This window comes from Triticum urartu, chromosome 7A, assembly GCF_056163025.1.
Source record: "Triticum urartu cultivar PI428250 chromosome 7A, HENAU_Tu73, whole genome shotgun sequence".
Taxonomy (NCBI): domain Eukaryota; kingdom Viridiplantae; phylum Streptophyta; class Magnoliopsida; order Poales; family Poaceae; genus Triticum; species Triticum urartu.
In genome coordinates this window covers 29,821,740-29,840,470 of record NC_141879.1, presented here as the reverse complement: position 1 = coordinate 29,840,470, position 18,731 = coordinate 29,821,740, and the positions used below count along the sequence as shown (strand labels likewise).

Here is an 18,731-nt window from a genome sequence, read left to right as displayed (position 1 = left end):
AAACTCACACTGCAATGCATACGTAATGATTTAAGATGTGGATAGTTTTGAGCAGCTGGACGATGTAAGAGAGTACAATAGTGCAAAGAAGAAATTATTCATTATGTAATCAACATAGAAAGCATAACCGTGGGAACACGGCCATTGCGGAAGACAAGAGGCAGCTAGCATATCCTCTCGATGCTTTATTTTAAATCCGTAAAATTCACCATTTGACGGAGAAAAAGCATCACGGCAGAGTGAAGCCTGATCCTTTGAACTTCTCCTCGAATATCGCATCTAGACATTTAGCCATCTCAGGTGTCAAATGGTTCACCCAATCTCCCACCACCCCCTTCCTGAAATAGGAGTCATATAGGAACTTCAAGAACACCCTCTGGGAGCCTTTCTTGTTGGCCTCTAGATTTTTTAGATGCTCCAAGCTACAAAGCTCAACTATCTCTGCAACAGCACCGGCCTCCTCCTCTGTGTCGGTGTAACGCCCCGCACACATCCGCCGGTGGTCGTTACTCCTGGCGGGATTTAGACTGGTCCCACAGATCAATGCTAGTCTTTTCTGTGCACTTTGTCCTCACTCATGCGCACCCGGGAGCAACTTCCCGGTCGGCCACCCATCCTGACACTACTCCAAGCTGAGCACGCTTAACTTTGGAGTTCTGTCCAAATGGGCTCCCGGAAAAGAAGGAATTCCTTATTGATATGAGTAGTCTATCATCCCTAATAAGCCAGGCCATCACATACACCCTCACTTAGAGGAACCGACATCCTCGTCGGGCCACATGAACGTTCCCTCTTGGCACATACGTCTGTGCTTCCAGTCTAGTACATGTGCCATGCCGCGTGCCACGACGGGTCACAAACGTCATGAAACAACATGACCACGCACCTGTCCGCAACCATCCGTGTAACCGCGAGGGTCGGCTCTGATACCAACTTGTAACGCCCCGGACACACCCGCCGGTGGTCGTTACTCCTGGCGGGATCTAGACTGGCCCCACAGATCAATGCTAGTCTTTTCTGCGCACTTTGTCCTCACTCATGCGCACCCGGGAGCAACTTCCTGGTTGGTCACCTATCCTGACACTACTCCAAGCTGAGCACGCTTAACTTTGGAGTTGTGTCCAAATGGGCTCCCGGAAAAGAAGGAATTCCTTATTGATATGAGTAGTCTATCATCCCTAATAAGCCAGGCCATCACATAGCCCCAGTACTTGTAACGCCCTTGATGCGGCTATAGCTCCCACGTGTCGAAGCACGACTTAGAGGCATAACCGCATTGAAAGCAATGTCGCAAGTTAGGCAATCATCACAATATCCCATGTAATATAGTTAATAAAAGCGGAGGTACATAGTTGGCTTACACTCGCCACATCAATCAAAGTATATAAATAACATACATCATCCAAACACTCATGGCCTGACTACGGCGCCAAAATAGAAGAAAACCCAACATGCGACACGGTCCCAATCACCCCCAACTAGGCACCACTACTGATCATTAGGAAAGGACACATAGTAACGCTGAGAGTCCTCGTCGAACTCCCACTTGAGCTCGTACTCGTCACCAGGAGCGGAATCACCTGGACCTGCATCTGGTGTAATAGGAATCTGTGAGCCACAGGGACTCAGCAATCTCTCACCCTCGCGATCAAGACTATTTAAGCTTATAGGAAGGGTAAGGTGAATATAAGTGGAGCTGCAGCAAGCGACTAGCATATATAGTGGCTAACTTATTCGCAAAAGAGAGCGAGAAGAGAAGGCAAAGCGCGAACGCATAACTAAAGAGGCAATCCTGCGGCAAACATTACTCCAACACCGTGTCCACTTCCCGGACTTCGCCGAGAAGAGGCCATCACGGTTACACACTCGGTTGATTCATTTTAATTAAGTTTAAGGTTCAAGTTATCTACAACCGGACATTAACAAATTCCCATCTGCCCATAACCGCGGGCACGGCTTTCGAAAGTTCAATCCCTGCAGGGGAGTCCCAACTTAGCCCATGACAAGCTCTCACGGCCAACGAAGGAATATACCTCCTCCCAAGACGTTCCGATCAGACTCGGTATCTCGGTTCTTCAAGACAACTCCGACAATGGTAAAACAAGTCCAGCAACACCACCCGCTGTGCCGACAAATCCCGATAGGGGCTGCACATATCTCGTTCTCAGGGCACACCGGATAAGCTAAGCGTACGGGAGCCAACGTAACCCAAGTTGCCAAGGGACGGCCCCGCACGGTGCTCTAGGTTGGAGCAACACTCAGAGGAGCACTGGCCCGGGGGGGTTTAAAATAAGACGACCCTTGAGTCCGCGAAACCCAAGGGAAAAAAGGGGCTAGGTGGCAAATGGTAAAATCAAGGTTGGGCATTGCTGGAGGAGTTTTATTCAAGGCGGACTGTCAAGGGGTTCCCATTATAACCCAACCGCGTAAGGAACGCAAAAATCCGGGAACATAACACCGATATGACGGAAACTAGGGCGGCAAGAGTGGAACAAAACACTAGGCGAGAGGCCGAGCCTTCCACCCTTTACCAAGTATATAGATGCATTAAGATAACATAGAAATATAATGATATCCCAACAAGTAAATAAATGTTCCAACAAGGAAGGGACTCCAATCTTCACCTGCAACTAGCAACGCTATAAGAGGGGCTGAGCAAAGCGGTAACATAGCCAATCAACGGTTTGCTAGGACATGGTGGGTTAGAGGTTTGACATGGCAATTGGGAGGCTGACAAGCAAAAGGTAGGCATTGTAGCATTGGCATAGCAAAGAGCGAGCAAACTAGCATAGCAAAGATAGTAGTAATTTCGAGGGTATGATCATCTTGCCTGCAAAGCTGTCAGAGTTGACTGGATTCTCAAAAGAAAACTCAACGGGCTCCTCGTTAGCGAACTCGTCTCCCGGCTCTACCCAAACAAGACAAACAAGCAACAAGGATACAATCAACCACGTGCAAGCTCAAACAATAAGATGCAAAGATGGTATGCTATGCGGGATGCGATGCGGGATGCAAAATGCAAGATATGACAGGAAATGCATGAACCTGGCCTCAACTTGGAAAACCAAGTGTGCCACTGGAAAGATGAGATGAAATCGCTTGAAAACGATATAAAGAACGCCGGAATCGGAGTTACGGTTTGGAAATGGCAAGCGATTCAAATATGACACCGGTCTGCGATTTACAGCAAGTAGGCCTCTAAATGCAACGAAATGAACATGCTACAGCACTCAAACATCGCATCAAAATACATGGCAGGGAAGAATTCAAGATGCTTAACAAAAGACTAGCACTGATCCACGGCCAATTCATCCATTAACAGGTTCAAACAAGCATGTCAAAAACGCAAATGGTAAACAGATCTCAGACTTAGTGAAATTAACACTTGTATGAAATTTCAGATCATCAAGCCCTCTTCGGAGCAACAAAATAACATGCTACATGACCTGATTATGACAAAGAAGAACATGGCATGGAGCTACTCAACAAGCTTAACAAAAGAACCTTAGTGACCTTGAGCCAAAAGGGATCACAAAATATACTAACAAGCACACAAACATAGCTAAAACATAATCAGTTTTCAGACTTAGTGAAAACTGACACATGCTGAAACATAACTCACGAAGGCATGTTAACGAGCTCGATGCACTCACTACGGTGAAAGTCATGGCAAGGCAAGCATACATCCATAAAGAAGGCACAAAATGCAAGCTATATATGGCAAGAACAATGGCATAGCATGCACGGATCAACTACAACAACATCGGCAAAATCGCAAACATGTTGACGATCTTCCCAGATTCACAACGAAGCAAAAGTAGAGCTCGATTGACTCAAACTAGGGTGCTCCATAATTTCAAACAAAGGCATGGATGGATAGAGAATCACAAAATTAACAAAACTCCTTTATTGATCATCCTCAAAAGAGGCACGGATCACTAGGAAACAATCTGAACATATGGCATCATGAACTAAATAATCCCAGGACTTAGTAACAAATTACTAAGTCCCTGAAAACAGAGTTACCGGGTGCCTCTCTTTGCAAGCTTGCACTAGGCACCATGCACATAACAAAAATACATGGGTTGCACCTCTGGAAAGATGAAAAAACCCTTAACAAAACATATGTAGGACTCATGGGCATATCATGCACACAACAATCATGGCAAAAATGACAAAAGTCTAAGATGAACTAGCAGATCTGACAATTAACTCATGAAGCCCTCTTCTAACAGCATTTCGGGCATCAAGATGAACTCAAATGAAAATGGTACAATGGAATGAAATGATGTACTCATCGATACGAACATTTTGATATGCTATATGTCCAAATCGGAGCTACGGATGCGGAGATATCACAGGTCAAAGATAGCATAAAAATTAGGAGGAGAGGGGAAAAAGTCAACCCAGATCTAGGGTTCCTCACGGGCGCGCGAACCGAGGTGAGATCCGAGCTCGCCGGAGATGCCCTGTTCGCCGGAGATGGTGGTGGTGGCCGGAGCTCGATGCGGGGAGGCGAGGAGGTTGGTGGAGAGGGCGGCGGAGTGAGGCGGAGCCGGCCTGTGGCGGCGGGACGGCGGCGCTCGCCGGCGCGGGACGGTGGCCGGCCCGGCTGCGGAGGAGAGCTCCGGCGGCGGCTGGCAATGGCGGGCGGCAGCGCCGGGCACCGGGCGCGGGAAGGAGAAGGGCGCGGGGCGGCGCCGGATCTGGCCCGCGGGAGGCGGCGGAGGACCGGCTTCGGGCCGGGACGGGCCAGCGGCGGGAGGAGCCCGGTGTGGCACGTGGCGGTTGGTGAGTGGCGGCGGGGTGGATCAGACGTTGTCTGGCTCCGTCCGGACATGTCCGGCGACGGCGGAGACGGATTTTTTAGGGTTAGGGGGAGAGGATCCGAGATTTATAATGGGGGGTGTATATATAGGCATAGAGGGAGCTAGGAGAGTCCAAATGAGGTGCGGTTTTCGGCCACGCGATCGTGATCGAACGATCTAGATGATGGAGCGGAGTTTGGTGGGTGTTGGGCCAAATTGGAGGGGTGTTGGGCTGCAACACACACGAGGCCTTTTCGGTCCCTCGGTTAACCGTTGGAGTATCAAACGAAGTCCAAATGATACGAAACTCGACAGGCGGTCTACCGGTAGTAAACCAGGGCCGCTTGGCAAGTCTCGGTCCAATCCGGAAATGTTTAATCCCCACACACGAAAAAAAGCTAGAAATGACCACCGGAGGAGAACGAAGCGCCGGAATGCAAAACGGACAACGGGGAAAATGCTCGAATGCATGAGATGAACACGTATGCAAATGCAATGCACATGATGACATGATATGAGATGCATGACAACGATAACAACACATGGAGACGAAAACCCGAACCCGAGGAAATAAATATAACTTAACGCCGGAAACGGCAAGAGTTGGAGTACAAATTGGGAAAGCTACACCTGGGGTGTTACAACACTCCACCACTACGAAAAGATCTCGTCCCGAGATCTAGCACTGAAAGAACGCCGGGTACTCAGAACGGAGGTGATCCTCGCGTTCCCAGGTAGCTTCACGGTCGGAATGGTGTGACCACTTGACTTTGAGGAACTTGATCGACTTGTTGCGAGTCTTGCGTTCAGTCTCTTCAAGAATAGCAACTGGGTGCTCACGATAGGAGAGATCTTCTTGGAGCTCAGTGTCCTCGAAGTTGACGGTGCGGTCAGGAGTCTTGAAGCACTTTCGAAGCTGAGAGACATGGAACACGTCATGAACATTTGCAAAGTTTGAAGGAAGCTCGAGTTGATAGGCGAGGTCGCCTCTCTTGCTGACAATCTTGAAAGGTCCCACGTATCTAGGGGCAAGCTTCCCTTTGATACCGAAGCGACGAGTACCTTTCATAGGAGAGACGCGGAGGTAAACATGACAACGAATATAGCATCATTGCCACGCTTGGACTTTGGAAACCCAGTCACGAAGTCCATTTCAATGTGGTCAAACTTCCATTCTGGAATGGCAAGAGGTTGGAGGAGACCAGCTGGCCTTTGGTGTTCTGCCTTCACTCTTCTGCAGACATCACATTCATTCATGAATTGACCGATCTCGCGCTTCATTCGAGTCCACCAATAAGCTTGCTTGAGGTCCTGATACATCTTCGTGCTCTCAGGGTGGATGGAGAGGAGAGAATTATGAGCCTCGTTCATGATCACTTTACGGAGGTCACCTTTGGGTACAACAATTCGATCCTCGAAGAAGAGAGTATCCTTATCATCAAGGCGGTAGCACTTGTACTTGGACTGACTCTTGGCAATCCCAATCTTCACCTTTTTCACCATAGCATCAAGAAGCTGGGCTTGGCGAATCTGGTCTTCCAAGGTAGGAGAGACTTGAAGGTTGGCGAGGAAACCTTGAGGAACAACTTGCAGATTAAGTTTGCGGAAAGCTTCACAAAGCTCAGGTTGATAAGGCTTAAGAATCAGACTGTTGCAATACGCTTTTCTGCTCAATGCGTCAGCAATCACGTTGGCCTTGCCTGGAGTATACTCGATACTCGGATTATACTCTTGAATCATTTCGACCCATCGAGTTTGCCTGAGGTTGAGATTAGGCTGAGTGAAGATGTACTTGAGACTCTTGTGATCAGTGAAAATGTCCACTTTTCTTCCCAATAGAAGATGTCTCCAGGTCAAAAGAGCATGCACAACTGCCGCCAAATCGAGATCATGAGTGGGGTAGTTCTTCTCATTAGGCTTCAACTGGCGAGATGTATAAGCAAAAACTTTCTTCTCTTGCATCAAAACTACGCCAAGACCTTGGAGAGAGGCATCACAAAAGACCTCGTACGGTTTGGATTCATCAGGCGGAGTCAGAACTGGAGCAGTGATCAACTTCTCTTTCAAAGTGTTGAAAGCAATATCACACTCCGGAGACCCCATTGCTTTATCGTTTTTAGCAGCCGAGTTGTGTCTAGAAAAGTGTTTTGAGTCATTTAGGAATTATATATCGGAGAGCTTAGGAATTCTTTTTACTTCCCAGTCTCCTCATCGCTCTGGTAAGGCATCCTGACGTAGAGTTTTGACTCTCCTCTTCTCAAATTTCACTAAAAAAAATTTAGGATCACGCGGGTATCTTGGAATCGTTTCGATGGTTTTATGATGAGAACATTGTCTTGGTGCCTCCTGTCAGGGGTTTAGTGGAAGTGTCCCGGGGAGTTGAGCTCTGAGGTGTTGTCATCATAATTTTATCGTTACAATTCTGGAATACTTGAGATATTTTCGCCGACATCAAAAATCTCTTTTATGCAGTTCGTTGGTGAGATAACCTCGACGCCACCCAGTACTGGGGCGGGAGTTCGAGAGTATCGCCATAACTTGTATAACGGATGCTTTTCGAAGGTTGAGGTAGATGGTTTCCGAAGGTTTCTTGGTTATGTGTTGAAGGATGGATACAGCTGGATGTAGGAATTGCTAGATTTGAGTGAGATATTATGCTTCCCCTGTATTCCCAACACCTGATTGCATAACCGGAAAGGTTCGGGAGTTTCATAGGTGGGAATTCTCGTAGCTCTAGTTCTTCTTCCACGGATATTGGTTTGAGATTGGGATTTCTTACCGATTATTCGTTCTTGAGCCATACCTTGTTGATTTATTTATCTACCTTCATTCTACGTAGCTTCGCAATTTATGGATATGTGACCACTTCAAGAGAAGTGCATTCGTTCATTTTGTTCAGATGTGAAGACTTTATGTTGCAATTTTCTTTCAGTTGGTTTCAGCTTCATTTATCTGTCTATGTGCTAACGGTGGTCACCTCTTCAGGATGGCTCCCGCTAAGAGCACCAGTCAGAACCAGAATCAAGATCCGCCACCACCTCCACCTCCTCCGGAGGCATGGCAAGCTGTGATGGCCGCTACTAATGCAAACACACAGTTGATCATGCAAATCCTCCAAGAGCGCAATCAAGGGGGTCAAGGTAATCAAGGCAACAATCAGAATCATTTTGCTACACTGAACCAGTTCCTTGCTAATGGGCCAAAGACGTTCAGCAATTGTGTTGAGGCATCCGATGCTGACGATTGGCTTGTGGATCTGGGTAAGTATTTTGAGTGCAGCAACGTCAGGCCTGAAGATTTCGTCAAGTTCGCTTCCTTCCAACTCAAAGATCAAGCTGCAGAATGGTTCCAGGAGTACAAGGATTCCAGAGGTGGACGCCTGATCACTTGGGATGAATTCCGTCAAGATTTTCAAGCTCATCACATCCCTCAAAGTGTGGTTGAAAGTAAGCGTCAGGAATTCCGCAATCTGAAGCAAGGCTCTTTGTCTGTCTATGACTACAACAAGTTGTTCCAGAAGCTCGCCCGCTTTGCCAAGCAGGACGTACCTGATGAGAAGAGCATGATATACCAGTTCAGGGGTGGTCTCAGAGAAGAAATTCAGCTCGCTCTTGTCCTCTTTGAGCCATTGAGATACGATGAGTTCTACAACATGGCACTGAAGCAAGAGGCTGCTCAGTTGAGGTGTGATGGTTCCAAGAAGCGAGCCAGTGATGCTACTCCTTCTTCCTCTACTCAAGTGGCCAAGCAGCAGAAGTATTGGCTTCCTCCTCCGTTCCGTCAGCCGTATAAGCAGAAGAGCAAAGGTGGCCGTGGTTCTTCCCACCCACCCAACCCTGGCTTTCAGAACAAGTCTTCGTCTCAACCTCCAAGATCGAGTGCTCCATACCACCGTCCGCTCTCAGAGGTCACGTGCAACAAGTGCCAAGAAAAGGGTCACTATGCCAACAAGTGTTTCAACCAGAGGCGTCTTCCTCCTCCTCCTCCTGTGAGATCGGCAAGTACAGCAGTGGTCAAGCATAACCCCAAGCATGCCAAGGTCAACTTGATGAACGCAGCTCAGGCAGAGGATTCGTCAGATGTCATCATGGGTAACTTTCCAGTTAACTCTTTTCCCGCAAGAGTTCTTTTTGACACTGGTGCATCGCATTGTTTCATGTCAAGATCATTTATTTCCAAGCATGACTTTGTTTCACAAATGTTGGGTAAACCTATGGGAGTGGTTTCTCCGGCTAAGTCTACGAGGGCTACTACAATAGTCCCGGATATTTCTATCATGATGGGTGATTTCAATTTTCTCGCTTCTCCAATGGTTCTTGGTAACTCGGATATTGATCTTATTCTCGGAATGGATTGGCTTTCTAAGCACAAGGCTCAGCTTGATTGTGCAGCCAGGCAGATTCAATTGACTCATTCGTCTAAGGATGTAATTGTCTTTGCCACAAATGATGATACCATCCGTCTATTTTCTCTCAATGAGAAGGGTGAACTGGATGCTATCTCGCAAATTTCAGTCGTTTGCGAATATCAAGACGTCTTTCCAGAAGAGCTTCCAGGAATGCCTCCGCACCGGCCAGTTGAATTCGTTATTGATCTTGAGCCCGGCACGGAACCTGTGTGCAAACGTCCTTACAAGCTCGGACCTGAAGAGTTGAAGGAGCTGAAGAAGCAACTCAATGAGCAAGAGAGAATGGGTCTCATCCGGCCTAGTTCTTCTCCGTGGGGTTGTGGTGTTCTTTTTGTGAAGAAGAAGGATGGATCGGACCGACTTTGTGTTGATTACCGTCCATTGAACAAGAAGACCATCAAGAACAAATACACACTTCCCAACATCAATGAGCTGTTCGAACAACTCAAAGGTGCTCAAGTATTCTCCAAGCTTGATCTCCGTATGGGTTATCATCAGATTCGCATCCGTGAGCAAGATATTCCCAAGACGGCTTTCAGGACAAGCTTTGGTTCATATGAATACACTGTCATGTCTTTTGGCCTCGTCAATGCTCCTCCGACTTTCTCTCGCATGATAAACTTCATCTTCAACGCCTACACCAATGACTTCGTTTTGGTCTATCTCGACGACATTCTGGTTTTCTCCAAGACCAAGGAAGATCATGCCAAGCACTTGCGTTTGGTTCTTGATAAGCTCAGGGAACATCAGTTCTACGCCAAGTTCTCCAAGTGTGAATTTTGGCTCAATGAGGTTCTTTATCTTGGTCATATCATCTCTGCCAAGGGCATTGCCGTGAATCCTGAGAAGGTGTCTGCAATTGTGAATTGGGAACCTCCTCAGAACGTGAAGCAACTCCGCAGTTTTCTCGGTTTCGCAAGTTATTGCCAAAGATTCGTTGAAAACTTTTCTAAGATCGCAAAACCTTTCTCAAATCTTCCCCAGAAGCACGTCAAGTACGTTTGGTCTCCGGAGTGTGATATTGCTTTCAACACTTTGAAAGAGAAGTTGATCACTGCTCCAGTTCTGACTCCGCCTGATGAATCCAAACCGTACGAGGTCTTTTGTGATGCCTCTCTCCAAGGTCTTGGCGTAGCTTTGATGCAAGAGAAAAAAGTTGTTGCTTATACATATCGCCAGTTGAAGCCTAATGAGAAGAACTACCCCACTCATGATCTCGATTTGGCGGCAGTTGTGCATGCTCTTTTGACCTGGAGACATCTTCTATTGGGAAGAAAAGTGGACATTTTCACTGATCACAAGAGTCTCAAGTACATCTTCACTCAGCCTAATCTCAACCTCAGGCAAACTCGATGGGTCGAAATGATTCAAGAGTATAATCCGAGTATCAAGTATACTCCAGGCAAGGCCAATGTGATTGCTGACGCATTGAGCAGAAAAGCGTATTGCAACAGTCTGATTCTTAAGCCTTATCAACCCGAGCTTTGTGAAGCTTTCAGTAAACTTAATCTGCAAGTTGTTCCTCAAGATTTCCTCGCCAACCTTCAAGTCTCTCCTACCTTGGAAGACCAGATTCGCCAAGCCCAGCTTCTTGATGCTATGGTGAAAAAGGTGAAGATTGGGATTGCCAAGAGTCAGTCCAAGTACAAGTGCTACCGCCTTGATGACAAGGACACTCTCTTCTTCGAGGATCGAATTGTTGTACCCAAAGGTGACCTCCGTAAAGTGATCATGAATGAGGCTCACAATTCTCTCCTCTCCATCCACCCTGGGAGCACGAAGATGTATCAGGACCTCAAGCAAGCTTATTGGTGGAACCGAATGAAGCGCGAGATCGGTCAATTCGTGAATGAATGTGATGTCTGCAGAAGAGTGAAGGCAGAACACCAAAGGCTAGCTGGTCTCCTCCAACCTCTTGCCATTCCAGAATGGAAGTTTGACCACATTGAAATGGACTTCGTGACTGGGTTTCCAAAGTCCAAGCGTGGCAAATGATGCTATATTCGTTGTCATCGACAAGCTCACCAAAGTGGCTCACTTTCTGCCTATCAAAGAGTCGATCACTGCAGCTCAATTGGCGGAACTCTATACCTCTCGAATTGTCTCTCTGCACGGTATTCCTCAAGTGATATCTTCAGACCGTGGCAGCATCTTTACCTCCAAGTTTTGGGATTCTTTTCAGAAGGCCATGGGCACCAACATCCGCTTCAGCACTGCTTTCCATCCTCAAACAAGCGGTCAAGTCGAACGTGTCAACCAGATTCTTGAAGATATGCTCAGGGCTTGTGTGATCTCCTTCGGCATGAAGTGGGAGGATTGTCTTCCTTATGCTGAATTCTCCTACAATAACAGTTTTTAAGCAAGTTCGGGCAAGGCCCCTTTTGAAATTCTATATGGCAGGAAGTGCCGTACCCCTCTCAACTGGTCTGAAACCGGTGAACGTCAGCTGCTGGGTAATGACTTAATCACAGAGGTAGAAGAAATGTGCAAAGTCATTCATGATAACCTCAAAGCAGCCCAATCCTACCAGAAGAGCTACTATGATAGTAAGCACCGTGATTTGGCTTTCGAGATCGGAGATCATGTTTACCTCCGCGTCTCTCCTATGAAAGGCACTCGTCGCTTCGGTATCAAAGGGAAGCTTGCCCCTAGATACGTGGGACCTTTCAAGATTGTCAGCAAGAGAGGCGACCTCGCCTATCAACTCGAGCTTCCTTCAAACTTTGCAAATGTTCATGATGTGTTCCATGTCTCTCAGCTTCGAAAGTGCTACAAGACTCCTGACCGCACAGTCAACTTCGAGGACATTGAGCTCCAAGAAGATCTCTCTTATCGTGAGCACCCAGTTGCCATTGTTGAAGAGACTGAACGCAAGACTCGCAACAAGTCAATCAAATTTCTCAAAGTCAAGTGGTCACACCATTCCGACCGTGAAGCTACCCGGGAACGCGAGGATCACCTCCGTTCTGAGTACCCGGCGTTCTTTCAGTCCTAGATCTCGGGACAAGATCCTTTCGTAGTGGTGGAGTGTTGTAACGCCCCGGATATAACTTTCCCAATTTGTACTCCAACTCTTGCCGTTTCCGACGTTAAGTTATATTTATTTCTCAGGTTCGGGTCTTTGTCTCCGTGTGTTGTTTTCGTTGTCATGCATCTCATATCATGTCATCATGTGCATTGCATTTGCATACGTGTTCATCTCATGCATTCGAGCGTTTCCCCCGTTGTCCGTTTTGCATTCCGGCGCTTCGTTCTCCTCCGGTGGTCATTTCTAGCTTTCTTTCGTGTGTGGGGATTAAACATTTCCGGATTGGACCGAGACTTGCCAAGTGGCGTTTACTACCGGTAGACCGCTTGTCAAGTTTCGTATCATTTGGACTCCGTTTGATACTCCAACGGTTAACCGAGGGACCGAAAAGGCCTCGTGTGTGTTCAGCCCAACACCCCTCCAATTTGGCCCAAAACCCACCAAACTCTGCTCCATCATCTAGAGCGTTCGAACACGATCGCGTGGCCGAAAACCGCACCTCATTTGGACTCTCCTAGCTCCCTCTATGCCTATTTAAAGACCCCTCCGTTTTCTAATCTCTCTCCCTCTCCGAAACCCTAAAATTGCCCCCGCCGTCACCGGACATGTCCGCCTCCTAGCGGACGAAACCGCCGCCGCCGCCTCAGCCAGTCCGCTGCCGCCACGTGGCACTCGCCACCTCGCCGCCGCCGCGGCCCGGGAGGCCCAAACCGGGCCCCCGAGGCCCACACCGTTCGCCGCCTGCCCCCGAGCGCCCCGCCGCCGTCTCCTTCGCACCCGGCCGGCGCCGCGCCGCCGCACTGCCTCCCGCGGCCGCCACCGCCGCCCAGGCCCGCGCCCCTCCGTCCTGCGCCCCGGCCGCGCCTCCCCAGGCCCGCGCCTCGTCACCGGCGAGCGCCCCGGCCACGGCCTCCCTCTGACGAGCTCTTCTCCGGCCGACGAACCTCGGCTTCCGCGCGGCCGTGCTACAGTAACCCGATCTGGATCTGGATGTGAGAAGATTCCGGTTGACTTTTCCCTTCGAACCCTAAATTTTTATGCTATCTTTGACCTATGATATCTCCGCATCTGTAGCTCCGATTTGGACATATAGCATATCAAAATGTTCGCCCCGATGAGTACATCATTTCGTTCCATTGCATCATTTTCATTTGAGTTCATCTTGATGCCCGAAATGCTGTTAGAAGAGGGCTTCGTGAGTTAATTGTCAGATCTGCTAGTTCATCTTAGACTTTTGTCATTTTTGCCATGATTGTTGTGTGCATGATATGCCCATGACTCCTACATATGTTTTGTTAAGGGTTTTTTCATCTTTCCAGAGGTGCAACCCATGTATTTTTAGGATGTGTGTGGTGTCTTGTGCAAGCTTGCAAAGTGAGGCACCCGGTAAATCTGTTTTCAGGGACTTAGAGATTTCACTAAGTCCTGGGATTATTTAGTTCATGATGCCACATGTTCGTGCTGTTTCCTAGTGATCCATGCCTCTTTTGAGGATGATCAGTAAAGGAGTTTTGTTAATATTGTGATGCTCTATCCATCCATGTCTTTGTTTGCAATTATGGAGCAGCCTAGCTTGAGTCAATTGAGCTCTACTTTTGCTTCATTGTGAATTTGGGAAGATCGTCAACTTGTTTGCGATTTTGCCGATGTTATTGTAGTTGATCCGTGCATGCTATGCCTTTGTTATTTCCATGTCTAGCTTGCATTTTGTGCCTTCTTAATGGATGTATGCTTGCCTTGCCATGATTTGCACCGTGGTGAGTGCATCGAGCTCGTTAACATGCCTTCGTGAGTTATATTTCAGCATGTGTCAGTTTTCACCAAGTCTGAAAACTGATTATGTTTTAGCTATGTTCGTGTGCTTGTTAGTATATTTTGTGATCCCTTTTGGCTCAAGGTCACTAAGGGTCTTTTGTTAAGCTTGTTGAGTAGCTCCATGCCATGTTCTTCTTTGTCTTAATAAGGTCTTGTAGCATGTTGTTTTGTTGCTCCGAAGAGGGGTTCATGATCTGAAATTTCAGACAAGTGTTAATTTCACTAAGTCTGAGATCTGTTTTTCATTTGCGTTTTTGCCATGCTTGTTCGAACCTGTTTATGGATGAATTGGCCGTGGCTCAGTGCTAGTCTTTTGTTAAGCATCTTGAATGCTTCCCTGCCATGTATTTTGTTGCCATATTTTAGTGTTGTAGCATGTTCATTTTATTGCATTTAGATGCCTACTTGCTGTAAATCGCAGACCGGTGTCATATTTGAATCGCTTGCCATTTCCAAACCGTAACTCCGATTCCGGCGTTCTTTATATCGTTTTCAAGCGATTTCACATAATCTTTCCAGTGGCACACTTGGTTTTCCAAGTTGAGGCCAGGTTCATGCATTTCCTGTCATATCTTGCATTTTGCATCCCGCATCGCATCCCGCATAGCATACCATCATTGCATCTTATTGTTTGAGCTTGCACGTGGTTGATTGTATCCTTGTTGCTTGTTTGTCTTGTTTGGGTAGAGCCGGGAGACGAGTTCGCTAACGAGGAGCCCGTTGAGTTTGCTTTTGAGGATCCAGTCAACTCTGACAGCTTTGCAGGCAAGATGATCATACCCTCGAAATCACTACTATCTTTGCTATGCTAGTTTGCTCGCTCTTTGCTATGCCAATGCTACGATCCCTACCTTTTGCTTGTCAGCCTCCCAATTGCCATGTCAAACCTCTAACCCACCATGTCCTAGCAAACCGTTGATTGGCTATGTTACCGCTTTGCTCAGCCCCTCTTATAGCGTTGCTAGTTGCAGGTGAAGATTGGAGTCCGTTCCTTGTTGAAACATTTATTTACTTGTTGGGATATCATTATATTGCTATGTTATCTTAATGCATCTATATACTTGGTAAAGGGTGGAAGGCTCGGCCTCTCGCCTAGTGTTTTGTTCCACTCTTGCCGCCCTAATTTCCGTCATATCGGTGTTATGTTCCTGGATTTTTGCGTTCCTTACGCGGTTGGGTTATAATGGGAACCCCTTGACAGTCGCCTTGAATAAAACTCCTCCAGCAATGCCCAACCTTGGTTTTACCATTTGCCAACTAGCCCCTTTTCCCCTTGGGTTTCGCGGACTCAAGGGTCATCTTATTTTAAACCCCCCCGGGTCAGTGCTCCTCTGAGTGTTGGTCCAACCTAGAGCACCGTGCGGGGCCGTCCCTTGGCAACTTGGGTTACGTTGGCTCCCGTACGCTTAGCTTATCCGGTGTGCCCTGAGAACGAGATATGTGCAGCTCCTATCGGGATTTGTCGGCACAGCGGGTGGTGTTGCTGGACTTGTTTTACCATTGTCGGAGTTGTCTTGAAGAACTGAAATACCGAGTCTGATCGGAACGTCTTGGGAGGAGGTCAACGATCCTTCGTTGACCGTGAGAGCTTGTCATGGGCTAAGTTGGGACTCCCCTGCAGGGATTGAACTTTCGAAAGCCGTGTCCGCGGTTATGGGCAGATGGGAATTTGTTAATGTCCGGTTGTAGATAACTTGAACCTTAATTTAATTAAAATGAATCAACCGAGTGTGTAACCGTGATGGCCTCTTCTCGGCGGAGTCCGGGAAGTGGACACGGTGTTGGAGTAATGCTTGCGCAGGTTGTTCCTCTAACTTCTCCCTCGCGCTTTGCCTCCTCTTCTCGCCCTCATTTGCGCATAAGTTAGCCACCATACATGCTAGTCGCTTGCTGCAGCTCCACATATATTTGCCTTACCCCTTCCTATAAGCTTAAATAGTCTTGATCGCGAGGGTGCGAGATTGCTGAGTCCCTGTGGCTCACAGATTCCTATTACACCATATGCAGGTCCAGGTGATTCCGCTCCAGGTGACGCGCTCGAGCTCAAGTGGGAGTTCGACGAGGACTCTCAGCGATACTATGTGTCTTTTCCTGATGATCAGTAGTGGTGCCCAGTTGGGGGTGATTGGAACCGTGTCGCATGTTGGGTTTTCTTCTATTTTGGCGCCGTAGTCGGGCCATGAGTGTTTGGATGATGTATGTTATTTATGTACTTTGATTTGACGTGGCGAGTGTAAGCCAACTATGTATCTCCCCTTTTTATTTTATATATTACATGGGATGTTGTGATGATTGCCTAACTTACGACATTGCTTTCAATACGGTTATGTCTCTAAGTCATGCCTCGATACGTGGAAGCTATAGCCGCATCAAGGGCGTTACAGTCGGAGAATGGCCTCCCGAGGAATTGAGCTAGCTTCCTGACTTTGTCAACCGGATCCTGACGCATCTGCTCATAGGTCAAGAAAAGCACCCTGTTTGGCTCTGCATTGCTTAGCCTCCAGTATCCAAGGATGTGATCCCAGACAGGCCCGGCAAAACATGTGCCGTCACAGACCGTCTCGAACACCTCTTGGAGTGATATGTCAGGTCGAGCACGGTTGGCAAAGTGCCACATCGAGACAACCATGTCCTTCTGATCCCTGCCAATCAGCGACTGATTAAAAATTCACAGATCTCAAACACATGGGACGTTTAACAAAATAGATATCTCTTCAAGATATGTTAACTGAATGTTTTACTACTAGTATAAAACTCAATGTATCTTATGCAACCGTAACCTCTGTATCAAAATATAAGAAGTTTTTTTGCATTTTAAGTGCAAGCAAAAAATGTCTATAAATATTTATACAAGGAGAAGCAAACAAATCTTCTAGGGAGGAAATATGAATTTTTTTTCCAGAAAAACTTTGTGCTCTGTTCATCAACTATCATGGTAGTACATAGAGCACCAGAAATAATATAAATCATACAAAAGGGACATACATACTACTCCTAATTTGCAAAATACATGGCGCCTAGTCAAAAAGATGAAATAAGAATATTATACTATTTGTAACAAAAAATATATCCACATAATATATTTTTTGCCATTTTAAATAACAGAAGAAAAATTTGTTGAAGATTATGCTAATATCTAATTAAGAAGCCATCTATCTGAGTAGAACGGAAGAATGAGTATAAAAGAGATCATGTGGATATGGTCTTAGTTGTAGTTTGTCCATTGCTGATCTGATCGCTTTGGAGTTTCTTTTTCCTTTTTATTTTCTCTACTCCATGCCTATGCATAGCTTTTGGTCTTGTGACCTTGCTAGTTATTGGCGTTTTTTGTGTGTGTGTTGGGTTGGCTATGTGCATTCTAATTATACAGAGGCCGGGTGTGTGCTCATATTGTATCTCCTCGGTGCTCCATTTGAGCCAATAAAACTCACCCTTTATCGGAAAAAAAAAGAGATCATGTGGATTACATATTTTTTACAAACGTCCTTTCAAATAGAGATCCACTTTGCAAAATTTTACTTAATCCTCTCCCAGCTTTTAGATGGAGATTCGAGTCATATCCTCACTTCTTGTAAAGTCATATGCTAACATGCATGAGAGAAATAACAAGAAATAGCGGATGACGGAAAGACATGACTGCCGCTGTTCTTGTTGTTAGATGTGACATCCTTGGGTCAGGGCTTGTTGAACGGATCATGTAAAACTGTACTATTGTAACATCAACAACACTACCTGCATATGTAGACAATTTTGCAGTCGGATCCACGAGAGATAGACGCCGGCAGCACCGAGAGAGGCATGTGCGTGCACATGAGCCTCGGCGAGGGCAGCCTGTCCAGCACTGCCTCACGGCCGACGGCGAAGAGCCTGTCCAAGAGAATCACACAGTCGTGCGGGTTGAGGCGGCGGAGCGGGTGGGCGGGGCTTGTCGGCGGGTATGCGGTGCGGGCCATGGTGGCGAATATCAGAGCCTTGAGCCAAGTGGTGCCGCACTTGGGAAAGCTCGCAAGAACCACGTCACCGGGGCGCGTTGAGAAGCTGCGCTGCATGGCCATGATGCCTGGTACCCAGTCCTCCAGCACCCACACGCCCTGATAGCAGCGCAACTTGAGCTTGCTGGCAGGGTTCAACGGCAGGGACGCCACGGCGGCGGCATACTCGGTAGGAGGGCGCACTGGGATGGTGCCGTCGTCAGCGTCCTTGAACGCCACGGGGACCTGGAGACCAGCCGTTTCGCTACCAGCCATTTTGCTGAATGGGGTGATGAGGCTAGCTACCGGCAGCAAGCGTCCTTTTATAGCTCCTCAACCACACCTAGCAACCACAATACATCCCTATTCACAGCATGATCCTTGTACGACACTGCCAATAAATCTGATATTAGGAGTATATACCAATAAATAAGCGAAAAAAGCATGACGCAGCGATGGCCCTCAGATTTGCTGTTCCCACTTGTTAACGTGCCATGTATGTGAAATAAATCTATAAAAATACGAGTACTAGGACTTTGACCTCCTAATCACCCAACCACAGATTGATAATGTAAATGTGTCACGCCCCTGTCCATGGGAGCATGCCCCGGATTCCAGCGACTGGGTTGTTATCATTCTAGATCCATAGCCAGTGCGCTCATGGTCCCTCCCTAGGCGTGTTGGCTCCGCTCGGGTGCCGT

General features: G+C 47.4%; 1 protein-coding gene across 1 annotated transcript; it reads right to left on the bottom strand.

The window, feature by feature from the left end:
* Positions 1–229: 229 nt before the first annotated feature.
* On the bottom strand, positions 230–18,306 carry LOC125524926 (cytosolic sulfotransferase 5-like). Its single transcript, XM_048689954.2, has 3 exons — positions 17,792–18,306; positions 16,437–16,701; positions 230–463 (listed from the first exon to the last, which is right to left on the bottom strand). The coding sequence occupies exons 1-3, from the start codon at positions 18,304–18,306 to the stop codon at positions 230–232; spliced, it is 1,014 nt and encodes a 337-aa protein (XP_048545911.2).
* Between the last annotated feature and the right edge of the window lie 425 nt (positions 18,307–18,731).